The 21,864-nt window shown below is 45.9% G+C and overlaps 7 protein-coding genes across 7 annotated transcripts; 4 read left to right on the top strand and 3 right to left on the bottom strand.

Annotated features, from left to right (window-relative positions):
* Nucleotides 1-31: 31 nt before the first annotated feature.
* On the top strand, nucleotides 32-553 carry LOC110680697 (histone H2A). The gene has a single exon (XM_021856488.1). The coding sequence runs from the start codon at nucleotides 128-130 to the stop codon at nucleotides 500-502; it is 375 nt and encodes a 124-aa protein (XP_021712180.1). The 5' UTR covers nucleotides 32-127; the 3' UTR covers nucleotides 503-553.
* An 847-nt stretch (nucleotides 554-1,400) lies between these two features.
* On the bottom strand, nucleotides 1,401-1,956 carry LOC110680695 (histone H3). Its single transcript, XM_021856485.1, has one exon. The coding sequence runs from the start codon at nucleotides 1,864-1,866 to the stop codon at nucleotides 1,456-1,458; it is 411 nt and encodes a 136-aa protein (XP_021712177.1). The 5' UTR covers nucleotides 1,867-1,956; the 3' UTR covers nucleotides 1,401-1,455.
* Nucleotides 1,957-6,063: 4,107 nt separating this feature from the next.
* LOC110680698 (histone H4) lies at nucleotides 6,064-6,630 on the top strand. Its single transcript, XM_021856489.1, has one exon. It carries the CDS (start codon nucleotides 6,272-6,274, stop codon nucleotides 6,581-6,583), a length of 312 nt encoding a protein of 103 aa, XP_021712181.1. The 5' UTR covers nucleotides 6,064-6,271; the 3' UTR covers nucleotides 6,584-6,630.
* A 4,589-nt stretch (nucleotides 6,631-11,219) lies between these two features.
* On the bottom strand, nucleotides 11,220-12,201 carry LOC110680693 (histone H1-like). Its single transcript, XM_021856483.1, has one exon. It carries the CDS (start codon nucleotides 12,046-12,048, stop codon nucleotides 11,368-11,370), a length of 681 nt encoding a protein of 226 aa, XP_021712175.1. The 5' UTR covers nucleotides 12,049-12,201; the 3' UTR covers nucleotides 11,220-11,367.
* Nucleotides 12,202-15,072: 2,871 nt separating this feature from the next.
* LOC110680700 (histone H2A-like) lies at nucleotides 15,073-15,447 on the top strand. The gene is made up of 2 exons (XM_021856491.1): nucleotides 15,073-15,255; nucleotides 15,325-15,447. Exons 1-2 carry the CDS (start codon nucleotides 15,073-15,075, stop codon nucleotides 15,445-15,447), a joined length of 306 nt encoding a protein of 101 aa, XP_021712183.1.
* Nucleotides 15,448-16,345: 898 nt separating this feature from the next.
* LOC110680694 (histone H3) lies at nucleotides 16,346-16,901 on the bottom strand. Its single transcript, XM_021856484.1, has one exon. It carries the CDS (start codon nucleotides 16,809-16,811, stop codon nucleotides 16,401-16,403), a length of 411 nt encoding a protein of 136 aa, XP_021712176.1. The 5' UTR covers nucleotides 16,812-16,901; the 3' UTR covers nucleotides 16,346-16,400.
* Nucleotides 16,902-21,121: 4,220 nt separating this feature from the next.
* On the top strand, nucleotides 21,122-21,563 carry LOC110680699 (histone H4). The gene has a single exon (XM_021856490.1). The coding sequence runs from the start codon at nucleotides 21,210-21,212 to the stop codon at nucleotides 21,519-21,521; it is 312 nt and encodes a 103-aa protein (XP_021712182.1). The 5' UTR covers nucleotides 21,122-21,209; the 3' UTR covers nucleotides 21,522-21,563.
* Nucleotides 21,564-21,864: the final 301 nt, after the last annotated feature.

Below are 21,864 nucleotides of genomic sequence, written 5' to 3'. Positions count from 1 at the left end.
AGTATGAGTGCAGCGCAGGGCTACGCATGTATAAAAGATACCCTCATCCGGTGAAATCACCATCAGTACCGCTTACGTACGCTTCGTGAACGTTTGTTTCTCAAGTCCACTCAAACTCAACCACAAAATGTCTGGCCGCGGCAAAGGAGGCAAAGTTAAGGGAAAGGCAAAGTCCCGTTCCAACCGCGCTGGATTGCAGTTCCCAGTCGGTCGTATTCACCGTCTGCTCCGGAAGGGCAACTATGCCGAGCGTGTCGGTGCCGGCGCTCCAGTCTACTTGGCTGCCGTTATGGAATATCTGGCCGCTGAAGTGCTCGAATTGGCAGGAAACGCTGCCCGTGACAACAAGAAGACCAGAATCATTCCCCGTCATCTGCAGTTGGCCATCCGCAACGACGAAGAATTGAACAAGCTGCTGTCCGGTGTTACCATCGCCCAAGGTGGTGTTCTGCCCAACATTCAGGCTGTCTTGCTGCCGAAGAAAACCGAGAAGAAGGCATAAGTTACTACACTGCGTGCATCAAACCAAAAACCGTCCTTTTCAGGACGACAATATCCAGTCCACCGCTAGAGAGTTGTTGTTGAAATATTGCAGATTTATCTAATTTAGCCACAGAGAGGATCGATGAAGAGATATCGGCCATATTATGACCATTTCTGAATCAATTCCTAGATTCCGCGGGGGGAAACGTTTGGGCTTCTTAAATGTTCTGTTCGGGATACCTCGAACTTTCGATTTTTGGAGTTCAATTTGCCGAAACAGAAACATAAAACATTGAAACAGCCAGCCCTGCGTGAGCTGTTCCTGAAGAGAGAGGAGGGTAAACTGTTCATCCAGTTCCTGCCCCATTTTCTACTATCTACTGCTTGACAGTAGAAGAGTTGATGAAGCAGGTAGTATTTAAAAACTTATATTATTTATTCGAGGAAAGGCTATATCAGGAGCTCCTAATATTGAGGGAATCAATCAATTTCCAAACCCCACAATTATAACTATCATAGGGGTGTGATTCAAAGTAAACAAGCCAAAGATTACGTTTCAATCATACGGTCAAACTTTCAATGTTGGATGTTCGAGTTGTCTAGTTTGTAGCAACAAGGGGAGGCGAGCTGGGAAAGCTTCTGAATCCGGAAAAGAGCATAAGAAGAAGGGGAAACATACGGCCGGTACCAGAGAATGAAGTCCGCGCTGGAGATGCACATTCAAAAGTGTGTGCAAAGCGAAGCATGAAGGGACAACTCGAGTTGTCGGTTGGTTGACGTACCTCCCCTCATCAGTGTTGAGAGTATGATCGTTCGGTGGTCAAGGGGCTTTAGGAAGTAGTTCCCCCAGGGGAACAAACAGTTTTAGGTACACTGAAGGGAAAATTGCTCACACAACTCTTTTAGGGAATGCTCTAGTGGCCCTGAAAAGGGCCGTTTTGTTGAGAATGGCAACTATAATGCAGACCGAATTTAAGCGCGTTCTCCACGGATACGGCGAGCCAGCTGGATGTCCTTGGGCATAATGGTGACACGCTTGGCGTGGATGGCGCAAAGGTTGGTATCTTCGAAAAGACCGACCAGATAGGCCTCGCTCGCTTCCTGCAGGGCCATGACAGCCGAGCTCTGGAAGCGCAGATCGGTCTTGAAGTCCTGGGCGATCTCACGAACCAGACGCTGGAATGGCAGCTTGCGGATCAGCAGCTCAGTCGACTTTTGGTAGCGACGGATTTCACGCAGAGCAACGGTTCCTGGCCGATAACGGTGAGGCTTCTTGACACCTCCGGTGGCTGGGGCGCTCTTGCGAGCGGCTTTGGTAGCCAGCTGCTTGCGAGGAGCTTTTCCTCCAGTAGACTTACGAGCAGTCTGCTTGGTACGGGCCATTGTGTTAGATGATGATTAATTTGCTTTCAATCCAAACGGATCAGTTGAAACGCAGCGACAGAATGAGGGTCAAAAATTATTATTATTACAATTGTTTTTATTTCTAGTTTTTGTTTGTTGGTACAGTAATTTTACAATGTAAGAGTTTCAACTTTACAAGTTTTTCTGCTTAGTTTCGTCTGTTTTGAATAATTTCAGTTTAATTTACATAGCTTTCCGCGAGTTTACAGTTAAACCACTTGGTTAATTCCTAAAAAAGTTTTTTTTTTTTTTCCTTACAATTTAACTTAACCTAATCCTATAAACTATTGTCATCCCGTTTTGGAATTAGTTGCAATTTTCAGGCATATATGTTTCTAATTGTTGCTGATTCAGATTCAAGTGCCCTGGTTTGGATTTTTTCAGCCTGTGTGTTTATTCTTACAGTAAGAGGTTCGATATTTGCTAGCCGATGAAGTTCTGCTGTTCGCGTGCGCCTTGGGCGGTTGAGTATCATCCTCAAGAAATTGTTTTGGACGACTTGCAATTTCTGCAAGTGGGTCCTTGCGCACCCCCTCCAGATTGACGAGGCATGTTCCAGCATTGGGGATATGATCATCTTGTAGACCGCAAGTTTGTTTGTTAGGGAGGCCTTCGAGCGACGGTTGATGATTGGGTAGAGGCGTTTGAGCAGTATTGTGCTTTTGGTAACTCTTTCATCGATGTGTTGGCGGAAAAGCATTTTGCTATCCATGATGAGGCCTAGGTAGCTTACAGCGTCAGACCAGTGTATTTCTGCTCCTTCCACTTGGATGTTTGTTGCTGGTACCATCCGGTAACTATTTTTGTGAGGGAAAATGATGGTTTGGGTTTTTGCTCCGTTTACGCAAATTTTCCACGTTTTGAGATACGTGGTGTATTCGTCGATGCCTTTTTGGAGCTTTGGCACCAGTGCTCTTATGACTCGTCCCTCGTAGCTTATCGCAGAGTCGTCTGCGAAAAGTGAGAGAGTGCCATTTCCTGGGAGGGCGGGGATATCCGACGTGAAGAGATTGTACAGTATTGGCCCCAAGATACTACCTTGGGGGACCCCTGCATTTACAATGTATGGTAGCGAAGAGGAGCTTCCTATGCACACTTGCGACGTTCTTTCGCTGAGGTAGTTTGCTATAATCTTTACCAGGTAGGTGGGAAAGTTGTAGCGGAGGAGTTTGTGTGTGAGGGCATCGTGCCACACGTTATCGAACGCCTTTTCAATATCCAAAAAAGCCATCGCCGTCGACTTGGATACCGCTTTGTTCCGCCTCACAAGGTTGGTGACTCGTTGGAGTTGGTGGATCGTAGAACGCCCCCGTCTGAACCCGAATTGTTCTTCGAGGAGAATATTGTTGTCTTCTGCATGCTCAAGGAGCCTGCTATAGATACACTTTTCAAACAACTTACTTAATGACGAAAGCAAGCTGATTGGGCGGTAGCTCGATGCGAGTGTGGGGTCTTTCCCTGGTTTGTGGATCGGCACAACTTTGGACAGCTTCCAAGCGGACGGAAAGTAGCTGAGCTCCAGGCAGCTATTGAATATTTCCACAATGAGGGAGTGCGCGTTGGGACCCAAATGCTTGAGGACAATATTGAATAGACCATCAAAGCCAGGGGCTTTCATGTTACGGGAGAATCTAATGGCGGACTTTAGTTCTTCTGTTGTAACCTTTCGGTTGGCTGGGAAATTATTTGGTGTTTCAGTTAAGCGAGTCTTACTGTCCCTTACTGCCTCTTCCATCGGGCTAGCGATGCCTTGACCTAGTCTATGAGATGCCATGAAATGGCGTGATATCGTATTTGCCTTTTCAATTGGTGTAATATATTTAACATTGCCGTCAACTATTGGTGGGATAGGTGTCGGTTTTGATTTTAGCACCTTTGTTAAACGCCAGAAGGGCCTGGAGTGGTTTGGTAAATTTTCAATATCCCTACTAAACTTATTATTTCTAATCTGTTGGACTCTACTAGCTATTATCTTATTCAATTTCTTGCATAGTATTTTTTTAGAAAGATTATGAGTGCGTTGGAATTGTCTCCTTATGCTGTTCCTAACCGCAATAATTTTTTTAGTGACACTATCCAGTTGTAAAAACTCACGTGATATTGTAGTCGCTGGGATGAATCTATCCTCGGCCTCTCCGATTGCGTCGGTAATCGATTGGATCGCTCTATCGATGTCCTCAGTTGTGTTTAGCGTGTGATGGTCGTCCAGGCTTTCTTCAACTAGTTGTTGGAATCGCGGCCAGTCGGCGCGATGGTAGTTCCTTCTTCGCTGGGGTTCACGAAGGGTGATTGAAGTGTTCACCTCGAAGATTACCGGCAAGTGGTCCGATGACAGTTCGGTGAGGGCTTGAGGTGTCGTTACATTGTCGGGGATGTTGGTGAGGATAATATCTAGAGTTGAACCCACTCCGGCTGGGGAGAAGTACGTGGGCGACTCCGAGTGTACAATTGTATAATGCCCTGCTTGAGCATCGTTGGCTAGCACGGATCCGTTTTTGTTGCTCTGGGTGTTTCCCCAGATTGAGTGGCGAGCGTTAAGGTCACCGGCGAGGATGAATTTACTGGGCCTTCGAGTTAATATTTGGATGTCGTTTTTGAGCTGAGTTGTTGTTCCGTCTGCGTCCTTGCACTGTATAGGACAGTACGCCGCAATCAGGATGATAGGTCCATTGGAGGAGGTCATTTCGATGCCCACAGCTTCGGTGATGCTAAGGCGGAAATCCGGAAGCATTCGGAACTTGAGGTTACGTCGGATGGCTATAGCTACACCACCTTTTCTTGCAGTGATACGGTCCACGCGAATGACTTGATGATCTGGTAGGCTGAAGTTTTTGTTTGGCTTTAGGTGCGTCTCCGTTATGAGAGCGACGTCGATTTCGTGTGTTCGGAGAAATTCAATGATTTCCACCTGTTTATTTGCCACCGAAGAGGCATTGAAGTTAAGCAGTCGAAGAGAGAATGCTACGATGCTGGTAATAGAATCGCATCATTACTGCTACTTGTTGATCGTTGGTACGGCATGCCCTTGTTTGCTTGTCCAATTCGGAAAACAGGAGCGCCAATTGGTCCATGGAGTATGGTGCGTCGCTTGGGGGTGTGTTTGCCGCTTCCGCATATGTGCGAAAACCAGGTGGGGAAACCGGAGGTGGTGGGTGCCGTTGGGTTTGGGATGGAAGCGATAGCTCCGGGAAATTTTCACCAATGATGTTGATTTCCTTCTTTGGCTTTGGGCGGGTCCTTTGGGCCACCGTTTTGCGGATGTTGATGAATTCGTTCCGTTTGGGGCAAGTACGGCTCATCGAGGAGTGGTTTTGCCCGCAGTTCAGGCAGGCAACAACAGCTTCCACTTCACAGGAGGCCGACCGATGATTTTCACCACACTTGGAGCAACGGCTTCTCATGTGGCAGTGTTTCGATCCGTGCCCGAAATTCAGGCAATTTCCGCATTGAGTCACTTCTCTGTGGACCGGTTTGTACCGCTCCCATTGCACGACGACGTTGCCCAGAGCTCTGATACTTTTCAGTTCCGTTAGGTTTGTTGAACCTTTGACCAGATGGAGCAGGTACAATTGGTCGCGGTATTTGACGGCCTGGTTGTGGCGCCGCATCTTGAATATCTGCACCAGTTGCAGATTAGCAATCTTCAGAGTGTCCATCAGCTCACTGGTTTCCATGTCGGGAAGGCCTCGCAAAACCACTTTAAGCGGCTTTTCAGAGGCGATGTCGTGGGTGAAGTATTCCGCTTTCACCACGTCGAGGTACTCGGTCACCGATTTGTAGTGCGGAGTTGATGGGACCGTAATTTTCACGCCATCCGTAAGGAGGCGCAGTTCCGCTTGGAGCCCTTTGGCGATGAGCTGATTTAAATCCCTTACGAGATTCATCGAGTTTCCCTTGACATAGAAGGGCGGCAACTTCTCCTTCTTCTGGACTCCATCGGAAGACAGAGTGGCGTATTTGTTGGAGCTGAGTAGCTTCTTGTTGGCTTGTTCCACCGAATCCGCAGCGGTGGTGTTTGGGAGCCGGCGCTTGGTGCCAGTGGGGCGAACTCCATCAGATGGAGTGGTTTTTCCCATGGCTGGGATGGCTGAATTTGCAGGCAGCAACACGAAAGCGAGGTTTGATTTCTCGGTACGAGCGATAACTGAACGCGTCTTGCCAAAACGAATGGCGAAAACAGAATGAGGGTCAAAAAACCAGGCAGTCCTCTTTTATATGCTCATATCGATGCAGGCAACCAATCGGAAGCCACGGAAGAATAGAACAAGCAAGAGAGGAAAGAAGAACTCAACCCTCGAGTGGGTATAAAAGTGGCCGCTAGTGTTTGGCGCAGCCATCAGTTCCAGTACTACCGTCGTCGAACACAGAACCAAATTCATCCAAAATGACCGGCCGTGGCAAGGGAGGCAAAGGACTCGGAAAAGGAGGCGCCAAGCGTCATCGCAAGGTTTTGCGTGATAACATCCAGGGTATCACCAAGCCCGCAATCCGTCGTCTGGCTCGTCGTGGAGGAGTCAAGCGTATCTCCGGACTTATCTACGAGGAAACTCGTGGTGTGTTGAAGGTGTTCCTGGAAAACGTCATCCGTGATGCCGTTACCTACACTGAACACGCCAAGCGTAAAACCGTTACCGCTATGGATGTTGTCTACGCTCTGAAGCGTCAGGGACGCACCCTGTACGGTTTCGGAGGTTAAATCGCATTCCAAAGTTTCGCTCTTCAAACGGCCCTTTTCAGGGCCACCAAACACACTCATCAAAGAGTTGATATGACAAATGTTCACACACACTAAAAGCAAGGGTAATCTAATGGGACAAGCACTACACGCTTTTGCAGTCCGGCGGTGGCGTGGCTTGGGGAGAAAATTCTCGTCTCCGATTGGAAGACACCATAAAATGCCAATATATATATATCGTCCCCTTAATGCTACAACTAGATAACTCGAAAATCAAAATTTTGAGATGTGCAACTTTGAAAGTATGACCGTTTAACAAGGTGATGGTTAATCGCAGAGATTATGATTGAAAAATAATCTTTAACTTGTGTATTTTGAATCACACGCTTAAGACCTGTGGATATTTTGCAGATCTAATTAAGAAAAATGTTTTGACATATTGAAGTCAAAAATTTCGAATTTCGAGTTATCTAGTTGTAGCATCAAGGGGACGATATATATACATACATAGTCTAGTCTAGTCAGCACTGTCATTTCCCGGGGTGGCACACTACTGTTGTTACTTACTTGTTGTGCTTCGGTTTCGGTTCGAAAACAACAACCGCTATGATGCCACGCCGGTGAAATCCAGTGCGTGCATCTTTCCATACCAATCTCACGTGCATGCATCTCAACTCCGGACTTCAGTGTAAGGTACGGAACGCTCGTCGTACCACTCCCTATTTCACCCTCATCAAATTCCATTAGGATTGCGTTAGGAACTTCTTAGTTTGCCTCGCTCGGTTCCACAATGCGATGGACGAACAAATATTTCATCATGTTCCACACTGTGCCTTATGAGAAATGTCCCATAATGTCCCGCTCACTGGATGCGGTTGCAATCAATATTTACAAGCACTGGAATTGTGTTCGCGCACCCGAAACGAAACGAATCACCGAACCGGGAGAAAGACGGGAATTTGAGAAGGTCACCGGGAAAATCGTTTTGAACGAACATTTTCAAGCTTCGAAGCTTTCATTGAAATGCATTGAAAGTGGATGATGAAATGTCTACCGTAAAATGGGGTGTTTTCAAGCAACTTCTAGTATGTCAATAATTAAACAAAGGACAGCCCTACTACAGTAAGGACCCGATTTTGTCAGCCCCTCGATGAATTTCAAATTTCGACATGGTTACATGGACTTTTAAAGAGGGTACGTGGTAAAGCATGACGATACCAATTTTTTGACAAATCTAAAATTGGCTGACAAAATCGGGTCAGTACTGTATTCTCTCGTCGCGTGCCAAACACAATGCTGAGGATCCTATGACAGATTTCTGAGATAATCATGAAAATGTGTGATTTTTGACGTAACTGCAAAACAGGGTTGTAAAGGAATTTGACTTTCGCAAATGAAACCATATTATGCCAACAACAAAACATAATCTTTTTGATCAATAACTTTGATGCTTTCATTCATTTTCATAAGTTATGCTCAACCTTAATCAGATAATACATCAATATTATCGAACTTGGAACTCCTGCAAACGCAAACCGTTTTCTTTTAACTGCTAGATCTTTCATAGTTATTAATCTGGAAACTGTCAATACTTCGTAAAATTGTCTTGAATTGTTTTTGATACTTGAATGCAACAGGATCATAACCTATATACAGTTAACTCTCCCTAACTCGATATTGAAATTGGCTTGAATTGGTTTTGATACTTAAATGCAACAGGATCATAACCTATATATTTGCATTTGCTTCTTTGAATGATTGTTCTTCTTCGTCTTCGAAAATAGCCCCTATTTGTTTTGCTGGTCTGCTCGATAGGTAGACAGTTTGACAGTTCGATAGGTAGATTTGGTTTCACTCTTCGCGCAACTCGGGTGCCTCTGAGAAATAAAAAAAAAAATTCCCATTTTTTCAGGGCTAGACATTTTAGTAATATTCAGTAACAAACAAAATAGTCCCCTTAACCTTTACAATGCAGTTTTACTTCACGGAACAAGCCTAAAGTATAATGGAATATATATCGGCATAAATCGAACGAGTTTTGTAACTTGGAAAAAGTAGAAAAGATAATCCCCTAACACCCCGCTAACTTTCAAAAAGAGACTTTTTCCATAAGAAATATTAAAAGGCGAAATCTAGATAACATTTTCAAAAGCTTTTGTCTGCGTTGTGATCTCAATTAAATATACTTATGTTCTGGGTTACCCACATATTTTTGTTAATATTGTTTCATTGTTTTGTAGTTGAATCTTTTTTGCCAATAAAATTCTTTCAAAAATGGTTTGAATCGTTTTCAATATCTAGACTCCACAATACCTAATATTAATAGATATCCCCGATCACATAATGCAGCTCACAATCCTCCGAACAAAGCAAGCATTTCAGATGACTGATATATCGACTTCCGACGTTTTTGTGACTTTTCAAACTTGATGGAGAAGTTCAATCCCTTAAAACCCCACGAGTCCTTAACACCCCATTTTACGGTACTAACTTCTTAAAAAGGTTTCACTTTTCTCAATAATTAGCAATGTAGTACAATGTTTGTTTGATTTTTTGAGCTTGGCTCTAACTTTTCGACTCAAGAGTTTGAAAGAAAAGTTTACTAGCCTAAAATAATCTTGCCGAAAGTTTTTGCACTCAAACATATTGGATACAAAAAAAAAAAAAAAATCCTAAGTTGTTGAATATCCATACCACAATAAATCCAGATTTCCTTGGGAACAGCATTTTAAGAGTTTCTAATCTCTCATTAGTTAACTAATCGATTACAAATTGAATAGGTAAGGTAGATGCTGCTACATGTGTGGGTTTGTTTTATTTTTTTAATTCACCCTAGATTTAATTACTTTAGAGAAACATCAATTTAATGAAACACTGATTTATTTTGGCATCTGGAGTTTTTGTCGGCCAAATTATCTGAAACTCGGCAGTAAGACGCACTTGAAGAGCATAATGTTGATAAATAGCAGTTAAGGCCTTCCTTAGTGTAGTGGTAAAGTCGGTCCCAACAAGCCATGTGAGCAAAATGGTCACATAAAAAATAAAGTGAGAAGCCGGCCAAGAAAAATGAGAAGAAGAAGAGGCATTCGCAAAACCCCATGTGCGAAATAAATCAAAAGAATGAGCACAAAAAATTTTGATAATGAAGACGCGTTCACTCCAACGGAAATGCTCCACGTGTAGTAACAGCGGCGGAAGTAATTTACCGGTTTCAATTTGAGTGTCAGGAGCTCAGGGCCAAATTTTCGAGCCGCAAATTTTTCTCGGTGCACGCAAGCAAATGGCGGCGGTGCTCACTCTCTTTCTCTCGTACCCAAACTGCGATGGGGATGTGAGGCGTTCGATTCGCCAATCACGCTTAAAATCAGTTACACGCAGTGGGGAAATTATTCCTCTGGAAGTTGGCGATCGAAGTCCCGTTATGTGCAGTTCAGAATCAATCGAAAGGCACGATGATGACTGATTCTGAATCTTGCTTCGGTACCTACGAAATTGTGCGGCAAGCACAAACTGTATTAATTTGCTCTCATCTTTGGAATAGTGGAACAGCATTGGATTACGAAAATCAAACATACTGAGCAAGGTCGACCCATTGGCCCCGAAAGATTGAGATTTTCAGAAGCCAATCCCTGGGCTTAGTATATTTTACTGCCAATTAATTTAATTTGCAACATCCACAAGAGTAATTTGATTATTCCGCAAGGAAAATAGTGGCAGTTCGCTCATACTGGATCAGCTGTCAAGATTACTTTGGTAATTAGCAGCAAACTGTACTTGACCGCTCTACTTGGGATGTCGATACTCAGCCTGCCCAGTAGGTCCGGTACGTACGGACCTGTGAACTAGACTATCGAAATGCATACATTTTGCATTTTGACATACGAACGCTTTATGTTTCGTTTTAGCATCAACTCACATCCAGGCGTCGGTAGGCGCGTGGTGTACGCACAGACCTAACGATCGCAAGGTCCTTGGTTCGATTCCAGGTTGCTGCGAGAAACATTTTTTTGTTGCCAATGTTTGGCTTTCATAAGGCAAAGCTATGAATTTCAACCCGATTTATTGTGGCGAATTTTCATAAGTGCATCCAATGTATTTCGATAGTCCATTTGCCTGAGTGTATTGAAAACGCACGGGCCTATCGATCGCAAGGTCCTTGGTTCGATTCCAGGTTGCCGCGAAAACATGTTTTGGTTTCACAAGGCAACGCTACGAATCTCAACCCGATTTAAATAAGGCTCCCCCAAAACTACGCGACGTTTTACGGCGACAGCGACACGATTTCGTTGTCGTGTCGCTGCAAGCACTCTTCTATGGAACCATCTTGACTGACACGACGCGAATCGCTGCGAAATCGCGTCGCTGTGGCTTATCAAACAGTGCATCAGCGAAATCGCGACGTTTTTTTTTTTTTTTTTTTTTTTGTCGCTGTCGCCGTAAAAAGTCGCTTAGATCTGGGGGAGCCTTTAAGTCGACAGACGTCTTCAAATCCTTGAATCATTCGAGTGTATCAAAAGCTGTTCCTCTAGTGGAGGTTTGCTTTGGGTACGGATGCACCGCTACAGTGAGTGCCAGCCAGTGCTGCATGATTGGCCAATTTTATTGATTTGCGAAAGGGTTCGGGAAGAATTCGCCATTCAGTGGCAAAGTGCACGTAACTTTTCGGGGGGATTTATTTCCCTCTGTGAGAGGAATGGAATATCATTGACTGTGCAACTCTTTGTTCTAAACTTGGATGGTAGTCCTGAAAAGGACTGATTGGATGTTAGATACTGTTTTACAACAGTACGGTTGCTGTCCCAAATTTACTTCTTGGCAGCGGTCTTCTTCGCGGCAGCTTTCTTGGCTGGGGCAGCCTTCTTCGGTTTTGGGGTCTTGGGCTTCTTGGCGGCGGTCTTGGAAGGTTTGGTGGCCTTCTGCTTCGGAGCAGCAGCCTTCTTCACACCACCGGCCTTTTTGGCAGCCTTGGCACCAGCAGCTTTGGCTTTCTTGGCTGCAGCCGGCTTCTTGGCTTTCTTCTCGCCGGCTGGCTTCTTGGCCTTCTTCTCCCCAGCTGGTTTCTTGGTGGCCTTCTTCTTCTCTCCGGTAGCCTTCTTGGCCTTCTTCTCGCCGGCCTTCTTCGGTTTCTTCTCACTGGCGGCCTTCTTAGCTTCAGCCTTCAGCTTGAACGAACCGGAAGCGCCGGTGCCCTTGGTTTGGACGAACTTGCCCTTCTCGACGCCATTCTTCAAGGCCTTCTTGAGGAATGGGGCAAGCTTGGCGACATCGCATTTGTAGTTGGCGGCGATGTACTTCTTGATGGCCTGCAGGGACGATCCGTTGCGTTCCTTCAAGGTTTTGATGGCAGCAACAACCATGTCGTTGACTGGGGGGTGGGTCGACGGCTTCTTCGGCTTGCCCTGTCCCTTGGGGGCCCTTGGCTTCTTGGTCTTGGCTGGCGAGGCAGCCGGGGCTGCGGCAGCGGCTTCAGTGGCAACTTCAGACATCTCGATAGGTAGCTAGAGTAACACTCACACGATGGCGATAGTAAACGAATGAATGACGGAAATTCTGGCAACAGTGCGGTGTTCGATTTCGTCGTCTGTGTTAGGGATGCAGACATGGTCGTCCACTGGATGACTGTTCGCGAAATATTGTACATATTTTGGTAACACCTTTTTAAAACGCATTTTTCCGGTAATCGCACTAAGTATTGCCTGTCTAGTATGTCCGTTTGGTGAGTGCATGAGTCTCGCTAGCAGCCCGTCATCGCCACATCGGGCCGGTTTCGCGAGAAGCACCGCTGAGACATGTCTTTACAGCACCCGTGCGCCATATGGTGTGGCTTTGCTCGATAAAACAATCAATAGTAACTATTGAAACAATACCACCCTGCACGGCGGTGGTGAATTTGGCAACATGAATGGTTGCTCTTTGCGGTGACATGCGGGTATAGCCAGTATGCCGGTGTCTAATGGCCCCTAATGAGCCTCAAACAAAGTCATTCCCAGTGCCGACGAGCGATGTTACGCGTTTGGTTTTAGTAAACTTTGAACAATGTTAATTTGATGTTTTTCATCAAAACATACCGAAAACTTGGGCTCGACTATGACGTCAGTCACACGAGTTTGTGCCATTTTGTCCGGAAAACAATGTCACCAAACACTAATCACCTTCCACCTGTGCACTGTTGGTTGGTCGAATGTGTGCAAATTGCTGGCATTTGCCTCAGCCATCGGCGGCAACTGCATTGGAAAAGGACAGTGCACGTGCTACTATGGATCTAGTTTATCTGAGAATGTTTTACTTCAAGAAGCAAGCAAGCAAAGCAAGCACCCTCCCTGCGGTGGAATCTGCAAATGAGCTAGTGCGAAATCTGCCCGAATAGGCATCGGTTTTGCTAGCTGCAGTTGCATCGAATGAACATTCCATACAATCTCTTCTGGCGGCAGTAGTACCGGACATGTCGCGCTGAATTCGCGACAAATTGTTCCTCGGAAGTCCCTAACATGCCCCACGGCACGTGTTCCCGGTGTAGAAACTGCACCCTACACTCCCCGATCGAGATATATTTTTGTGTACAGTGCCCTCAGGGGCTGTTCAACGTGTCTGTCCGTGCTAGTACTGAGCAACACCGAGCCAGGAAGCCGAATGGCAACCACACAACGTGTCATGTCACCATCATTCGCAAATTTCATAACGCCAACAATGACCATTTGCAACGCGCCCACCACCCATTGTTTCGTTTGACCCGTTACATCTCGAAGACACACCACCCACCCATGAGCTATGTGAATGGGCCCCATCAATGGGAACTGATTGATGGCATTATCGAGCTTATCCGATCGATAACATTTGCATCAACTCGTCCCCTTAATGCTACAACTAGATAACTCGAAAATCAAAATTTTGAGATGTGCAACTTTGAAAGTATGACCGTTTAACAAGGTGATGGTTAATCGCAGAGATTATGATTGAAAAATAATCTTTAACTTGTGTATTTTGAATCACACGCTTAAGACCTGTGGATATTTTGCAGATCTAATTAAGAAAAATGTTTTGACATATTGAAGTCAAAAATTTCAAATTTCGAGTTATCTAGTTGTAGCATCAAGGGGACGAACTGTTGTTCGATAAACGTTATTATGATAGCCTGAACTGCTGGGATGCTCTTACGAGATCGTTTGTAATGGGACGCTAGAAAACATAATGAGCTTCTTTCCAATACGTTGAGAAGAAACTTGTCATCATGCCTGCCTAGCTAGCTAGTCCTATGATGTCAAATTGTCTAAACTACTAACATGCAGCACAACCGATAGCAAAAATGAAGTTGTTAAGGTGCAACATGGCAATCAGCATAAATATTGAACTTTAAAACGTTCTGCTAGTGAATGAAGTGTGGTTAAGGTACAACATGGCTGGCACAACATTTTTTTTTTTGCAATCAGCAGAAATGTTGAACGTACGAAGTGGATCTTCTTGTTTTTAAATTCAAACTGATGGAAAAACTTAGATCTAGGGTTTTTTTTGTGAACAGATTTTTCCCTATACTGCTTAACAATTAAATTCCTATTATTTATTACGCAGCTGAATGGGGATCCAAATCTCTGCAACTGTAATCGTTATAATTAATCAATACTGAAACTGATAACATCGAATAAATAAAATGAATTGAATAAATTCAAACTGATAAGAGAGGGGGGTGTTGTCACGTATGAAGTCACCGCCGTGGCACTACCTCAGTCGGTTCAATAGTGTGATAAAACAGTCTAGTGTCAGATTTTCAAAATCAACTCTTTTTTCGGGATTGAAATAGTGGCCCTGAAAAGGGCCTTTTGGTTTGGTGTGATTGAACGCAGTGTCGGTCGTCATTTACTTGGAGCTGGTGTATTTGGTGACGGCCTTGGTGCCTTCCGAAACGGCGTGCTTGGGCCAACTCTCCCGGGAGCAGAAGCCGGACGGCGGTTTGGATTTCGCGGGATGTGATCGTCGAACGCTTGTTGTAGTGGGCCAGGCGGGAGGCTTCGGCGGCAATACGCTCAAAGATGTCGTTGACGAAGCTGTTCATGATGCTCATGGCTTTTCGGACGAAACGCCAGTGTCGGGGTGAACTTGCTTCAACACCTTGTAGATGTAGATGGCGTAGCTTTCCTTCCTGCGCTGCTTCTTCTTCTTCTTATCGCCCTTGACAATGTTCTTCTGGGCCTTGCCGGGATTTCTTCGCGGCTTTTCCGCTGGTTTTCGGTGCCATCGTGCTGCTAACGTTGTTTTAGATTCCAAACGAAAAACTGAAACTGATGCCCGACCGAACCAGTCGGTTCTCTTTTATACCCGTAGAATGGTGAGCGCTGTTCCGCCCCTTCGCTTCGTTTGCTACTCTCATCCATTTCGTTCGTACCATCCTAGTATGAGTGCAGCGCAGGGCTACGCATGTATAAAAGTACCCTTCATCCGGTGAAATCACCATCAGTACCGCTTACGTACGCTTCGTGAACGTTTGTTTCTCAAGTCCACTCAAACTCAACCACAAAATGTCTGGCCGCGGCAAAGGAGGCAAAGTTAAGGGAAAGGCAAAGTCCCGTTCCAACCGCGCTGGATTGCAGTTCCCAGTCGGTCGTATTCACCGTCTGCTCCGGAAGGGCAAACTATGCGAGCGTGTCGGTGCCGGCGCTCCAGTCTACTTGGCTGCCGTTATGGAATATCTGGCCGCTGAAGTGCTCGAATTGGCAGGAAAACGCTGCCCGTGACAACAAGAAGACCAGAATCATTCCCGTCATCTGCAGTTGGCCATCCGCAACGACGAAGAATTGAACAAGCTGCTGTCCGGTGTTACCATCGCCCAAGGTGGTGTTCTGCCCAACATTCAGGCTGTCTTGCTGCCGAAGAAAACCGAGAAGAAGGCATAAGTTACTACACTGCGTGCATCAAACCAAAAACCGTCCTTTTCAGGACGACAATATCCAGTCCACCGCTAGAGAGTTGTTGTTGAAATATTGCAGATTTATCTAATTTAGCCACAGAGAGGATCGATGAAGAGATATCGGCCATATTATGACCATTTCTGAATCAATTCCTAGATTCCGCGGGGGGAAACGTTTGGGCTTCTTAAATGTTCTGTTCGGGATACCTCGAACTTTCGATTTTTGGAGTTCAATTTGCCGAAACAGAAACATAAAACATTGAAACAGCCAGCCCTGCGTGAGCTGTTCCTGAAGAGAGAGGAGGGTAAACTGTTCATCCAGTTCCTGCCCCATTTTCTACTATCTACTGCTTGACAGTAGAAGAGTTGATGAAGCAGGTAGTATTTAAAAACTTATATTATTTATTCGAGGAAAGGCTATATCAGGAGCTCCTAATATTGAGGGAATCAATCAATTTCCAAACCCCACAATTATAACTATCATAGGGGTGTGATTCAAAGTAAACAAGCCAAAGATTACGTTTCAATCATACGGTCAAACTTTCAATGTTGGATGTTCGAGTTGTCTAGTTTGTAGCAACAAGGGGAGGCGAGCTGGGAAAGCTTCTGAATCCGGAAAAGAGCATAAGAAGAAGGGGAAACATACGGCCGGTACCAGAGAATGAAGTCCGCGCTGGAGATGCACATTCAAAAGTGTGTGCAAAGCGAAGCATGAAGGGACAACTCGAGTTGTCGGTTGGTTGACGTACCTCCCCTCATCAGTGTTGAGAGTATGATCGTTCGGTGGTCAAGGGGCTTTAGGAAGTAGTTCCCCCAGGGGAACAAACAGTTTTAGGTACACTGAAGGGAAAATTGCTCACACAACTCTTTTAGGGAATGCTCTAGTGGCCCTGAAAAGGGCCGTTTTGTTGAGAATGGCAACTATAATGCAGACCGAATTTAAGCGCGTTCTCCACGGATACGGCGAGCCAGCTGGATGTCCTTGGGCATAATGGTGACACGCTTGGCGTGGATGGCGCAAAGGTTGGTATCTTCGAAAAGACCGACCAGATAGGCCTCGCTCGCTTCCTGCAGGGCCATGACAGCCGAGCTCTGGAAGCGCAGATCGGTCTTGAAGTCCTGGGCGATCTCACGAACCAGACGCTGGAATGGCAGCTTGCGGATCAGCAGCTCAGTCGACTTTTGGTAGCGACGGATTTCACGCAGAGCAACGGTTCCTGGCCGATAACGGTGAGGCTTCTTGACACCTCCGGTGGCTGGGGCGCTCTTGCGAGCGGCTTTGGTAGCCAGCTGCTTGCGAGGAGCTTTTCCTCCAGTAGACTTACGAGCAGTCTGCTTGGTACGGGCCATTGTGTTAGATGATGATTAATTTGCTTTCAATCCAAACGGATCAGTTGAAACGCAGCGACAGAATGAGGGTCAAAAATTATTATTATTACAATTGTTTTTATTTCTAGTTTTTGTTTGTTGGTACAGTAATTTTACAATGTAAGAGTTTCAACTTTACAAGTTTTTCTGCTTAGTTTCGTCTGTTTTGAATAATTTCAGTTTAATTTACATAGCTTTCCGCGAGTTTACAGTTAAACCACTTGGTTAATTCCTAAAAAAGTTTTTTTTTTTTTTCCTTACAATTTAACTTAACCTAATCCTATAAACTATTGTCATCCCGTTTTGGAATTAGTTGCAATTTTCAGGCATATATGTTTCTAATTGTTGCTGATTCAGATTCAAGTGCCCTGGTTTGGATTTTTTCAGCCTGTGTGTTTATTCTTACAGTAAGAGGTTCGATATTTGCTAGCCGATGAAGTTCTGCTGTTCGCGTGCGCCTTGGGCGGTTGAGTATCATCCTCAAGAAATTGTTTTGGACGACTTGCAATTTCTGCAAGTGGGTCCTTGCGCACCCCCTCCAGATTGACGAGGCATGTTCCAGCATTGGGGATATGATCATCTTGTAGACCGCAAGTTTGTTTGTTAGGGAGGCCTTCGAGCGACGGTTGATGATTGGGTAGAGGCGTTTGAGCAGTATTGTGCTTTTGGTAACTCTTTCATCGATGTGTTGGCGGAAAAGCATTTTGCTATCCATGATGAGGCCTAGGTAGCTTACAGCGTCAGACCAGTGTATTTCTGCTCCTTCCACTTGGATGTTTGTTGCTGGTACCATCCGGTAACTATTTTTGTGAGGGAAAATGATGGTTTGGGTTTTTGCTCCGTTTACGCAAATTTTCCACGTTTTGAGATACGTGGTGTATTCGTCGATGCCTTTTTGGAGCTTTGGCACCAGTGCTCTTATGACTCGTCCCTCGTAGCTTATCGCAGAGTCGTCTGCGAAAAGTGAGAGAGTGCCATTTCCTGGGAGGGCGGGGATATCCGACGTGAAGAGATTGTACAGTATTGGCCCCAAGATACTACCTTGGGGGACCCCTGCATTTACAATGTATGGTAGCGAAGAGGAGCTTCCTATGCACACTTGCGACGTTCTTTCGCTGAGGTAGTTTGCTATAATCTTTACCAGGTAGGTGGGAAAGTTGTAGCGGAGGAGTTTGTGTGTGAGGGCATCGTGCCACACGTTATCGAACGCCTTTTCAATATCCAAAAAAGCCATCGCCGTCGACTTGGATACCGCTTTGTTCCGCCTCACAAGGTTGGTGACTCGTTGGAGTTGGTGGATCGTAGAACGCCCCCGTCTGAACCCGAATTGTTCTTCGAGGAGAATATTGTTGTCTTCTGCATGCTCAAGGAGCCTGCTATAGATACACTTTTCAAACAACTTACTTAATGACGAAAGCAAGCTGATTGGGCGGTAGCTCGATGCGAGTGTGGGGTCTTTCCCTGGTTTGTGGATCGGCACAACTTTGGACAGCTTCCAAGCGGACGGAAAGTAGCTGAGCTCCAGGCAGCTATTGAATATTTCCACAATGAGGGAGTGCGCGTTGGGACCCAAATGCTTGAGGACAATATTGAATAGACCATCAAAGCCAGGGGCTTTCATGTTACGGGAGAATCTAATGGCGGACTTTAGTTCTTCTGTTGTAACCTTTCGGTTGGCTGGGAAATTATTTGGTGTTTCAGTTAAGCGAGTCTTACTGTCCCTTACTGCCTCTTCCATCGGGCTAGCGATGCCTTGACCTAGTCTATGAGATGCCATGAAATGGCGTGATATCGTATTTGCCTTTTCAATTGGTGTAATATATTTAACATTGCCGTCAACTATTGGTGGGATAGGTGTCGGTTTTGATTTTAGCACCTTTGTTAAACGCCAGAAGGGCCTGGAGTGGTTTGGTAAATTTTCAATATCCCTACTAAACTTATTATTTCTAATCTGTTGGACTCTACTAGCTATTATCTTATTCAATTTCTTGCATAGTATTTTTTTAGAAAGATTATGAGTGCGTTGGAATTGTCTCCTTATGCTGTTCCTAACCGCAATAATTTTTTAGTGACACTATCCAGTTGTAAAAACTCACGTGATATTGTAGTCGCTGGGATGAATCTATCCTCGGCCTCTCCGATTGCGTCGGTAATCGATTGGATCGCTCTATCGATGTCCTCAGTTGTGTTTAGCGTGTGATGGTCGTCCAGGCTTTCTTCAACTAGTTGTTGGAATCGCGGCCAGTCGGCGCGATGGTAGTTCCTTCTTCGCTGGGGTTCACGAAGGGTGATTGAAGTGTTCACCTCGAAGATTACCGGCAAGTGGTCCGATGACAGTTCGGTGAGGGCTTGAGGTGTCGTTACATTGTCGGGGATGTTGGTGAGGATAATATCTAGAGTTGAACCCACTCCGGCTGGGGAGAAGTACGTGGGCGACTCCGAGTGTACAATTGTATAATGCCCTGCTTGAGCATCGTTGGCTAGCACGGATCCGTTTTTGTTGCTCTGGGTGTTTCCCCAGATTGAGTGGCGAGCGTTAAGGTCACCGGCGAGGATGAATTTACTGGGCCTTCGAGTTAATATTTGGATGTCGTTTTTGAGCTGAGTTGTTGTTCCGTCTGCGTCCTTGCACTGTATAGGACAGTACGCCGCAATCAGGATGATAGGTCCATTGGAGGAGGTCATTTCGATGCCCACAGCTTCGGTGATGCTAAGGCGGAAATCCGGAAGCATTCGGAACTTGAGGTTACGTCGGATGGCTATAGCTACACCACCTTTTCTTGCAGTGATACGGTCCACGCGAATGACTTGATGATCTGGTAGGCTGAAGTTTTTGTTTGGCTTTAGGTGCGTCTCCGTTATGAGAGCGACGTCGATTTCGTGTGTTCGGAGAAATTCAATGATTTCCACCTGTTTATTTGCCACCGAAGAGGCATTGAAGTTAAGCAGTCGAAGAGAGAATGCTACGATGCTGGTAATAGAATCGCATCATTACTGCTACTTGTTGATCGTTGGTACGGCATGCCCTTGTTTGCTTGTCCAATTCGGAAAACAGGAGCGCCAATTGGTCCATGGAGTATGGTGCGTCGCTTGGGGGTGTGTTTGCCGCTTCCGCATATGTGCGAAAACCAGGTGGGGAAACCGGAGGTGGTGGGTGCCGTTGGGTTTGGGATGGAAGCGATAGCTCCGGGAAATTTTCACCAATGATGTTGATTTCCTTCTTTGGCTTTGGGCGGGTCCTTTGGGCCACCGTTTTGCGGATGTTGATGAATTCGTTCCGTTTGGGGCAAGTACGGCTCATCGAGGAGTGGTTTTGCCCGCAGTTCAGGCAGGCAACAACAGCTTCCACTTCACAGGAGGCCGACCGATGATTTCACCACACTTGGAGCAACGGCTTCTCATGTGGCAGTGTTTCGATCCGTGCCCGAAATTCAGGCAATTTCCGCATTGAGTCACTTCTCTGTGGACCGGTTTGTACCGCTCCCATTGCACGACGACGTTGCCCAGAGCTCTGATACTTTTCAGTTCCGTTAGGTTTGTTGAACCTTTGACCAGATGGAGCAGGTACAATTGGTCGCGGTATTTGACGGCCTGGTTGTGGCGCCGCATCTTGAATATCTGCACCAGTTGCAGATTAGCAATCTTCAGAGTGTCCATCAGCTCACTGGTTTCCATGTCGGGAAGGCCTCGCAAAACCACTTTAAGCGGCTTTTCAGAGGCGATGTCGTGGGTGAAGTATTCCGCTTTCACCACGTCGAGGTACTCGGTCACCGATTTGTAGTGCGGAGTTGATGGGACCGTAATTTTCACGCCATCCGTAAGGAGGCGCAGTTCCGCTTGGAGCCCTTTGGCGATGAGCTGATTTAAAATCCCTTACGAGATTCATCGAGTTTCCCTTGACATAGAAGGGCGGCAACTTCTCCTTCTTCTGGACTCCATCGGAAGACAGAGTGGCGTATTTGTTGGAGCTGAGTAGCTTCTTGTTGGCTTGTTCCACCGAATCCGCAGCGGTGGTGTTTGGGAGCCGGCGCTTGGTGCCAGTGGGCGAACTCCATCAGATGGAGTGGTTTTTCCCATGGCTGGGATGGCTGAATTTGCAGGCAGCAACACGAAAGCGAGGTTTGATTTCTCGGTACGAGCGATAACTGAACGCGTCTTGCCAAAACGAATGGCGAAAACAGAATGAGGGTCAAAAAACCAGGCAGTCCTCTTTTATATGCTCATATCGATGCAGGCAACCAATCGGAAGCCACGGAAGAATAGAACAAGCAAGAGAGGAAAGATCAACCCTCGAGTGGGTATAAAAGTGGCCGCTAGTGTTTGGCGCAGCCATCAGTTCCAGTACTACCGTCGTCGAACACAGAACCAAATTCATCCAAAATGACCGGCCGTGGCAAGGGAGGCAAAGGACTCGGAAAAGGAGGCGCCAAGCGTCATCGCAAGGTTTTGCGTGATAACATCCAGGGTATCACCAAGCCCGCAATCCGTCGTCTGGCTCGTCGTGGAGGAGTCAAGCGTATCTCCGGACTTATCTACGAGGAAACTCGTGGTGTGTTGAAGGTGTTCCTGGAAAACGTCATCCGTGATGCCGTTACCTACACTGAACACGCCAAGCGTAAAACCGTTACCGCTATGGATGTTGTCTACGCTCTGAAGCGTCAGGGACGCACCCTGTACGGTTTCGGAGGTTAAATCGCATTCCAAAGTTTCGCTCTTCAAACGGCCCTTTTCAGGGCCACCAAACACACTCATCAAAGAGTTGATATGACAAATGTTCACACACACTAAAAGCAAGGGTAATCTAATGGGACAAGCACTACACGCTTTTGCAGTCCGGCGGTGGCGTGGCTTGGGGAGAAAATTCTCGTCTCCGATTGGAAGACACCATAAAATGCCAATATATATATCGTCCCCTTAATGCTACAACTAGATAACTCGAAAATCAAAATTTTGAGATGTGCAACTTTGAAAGTATGACCGTTTAACAAGGTGATGGTTAATCGCAGAGATTATGATTGAAAAATAATCTTTAACT

Source organism: Aedes aegypti, unplaced genomic scaffold (assembly GCF_002204515.2).
Source record: "Aedes aegypti strain LVP_AGWG unplaced genomic scaffold, AaegL5.0 Primary Assembly AGWG_AaegL5_hic_scaff_1748_PBJ_arrow, whole genome shotgun sequence".
Lineage (NCBI taxonomy): Eukaryota > Metazoa > Arthropoda > Insecta > Diptera > Culicidae > Aedes > Aedes aegypti.
Note: the sequence above shows the minus strand (reverse complement) of the source record. Positions and strands in the feature narration are given on the sequence as shown.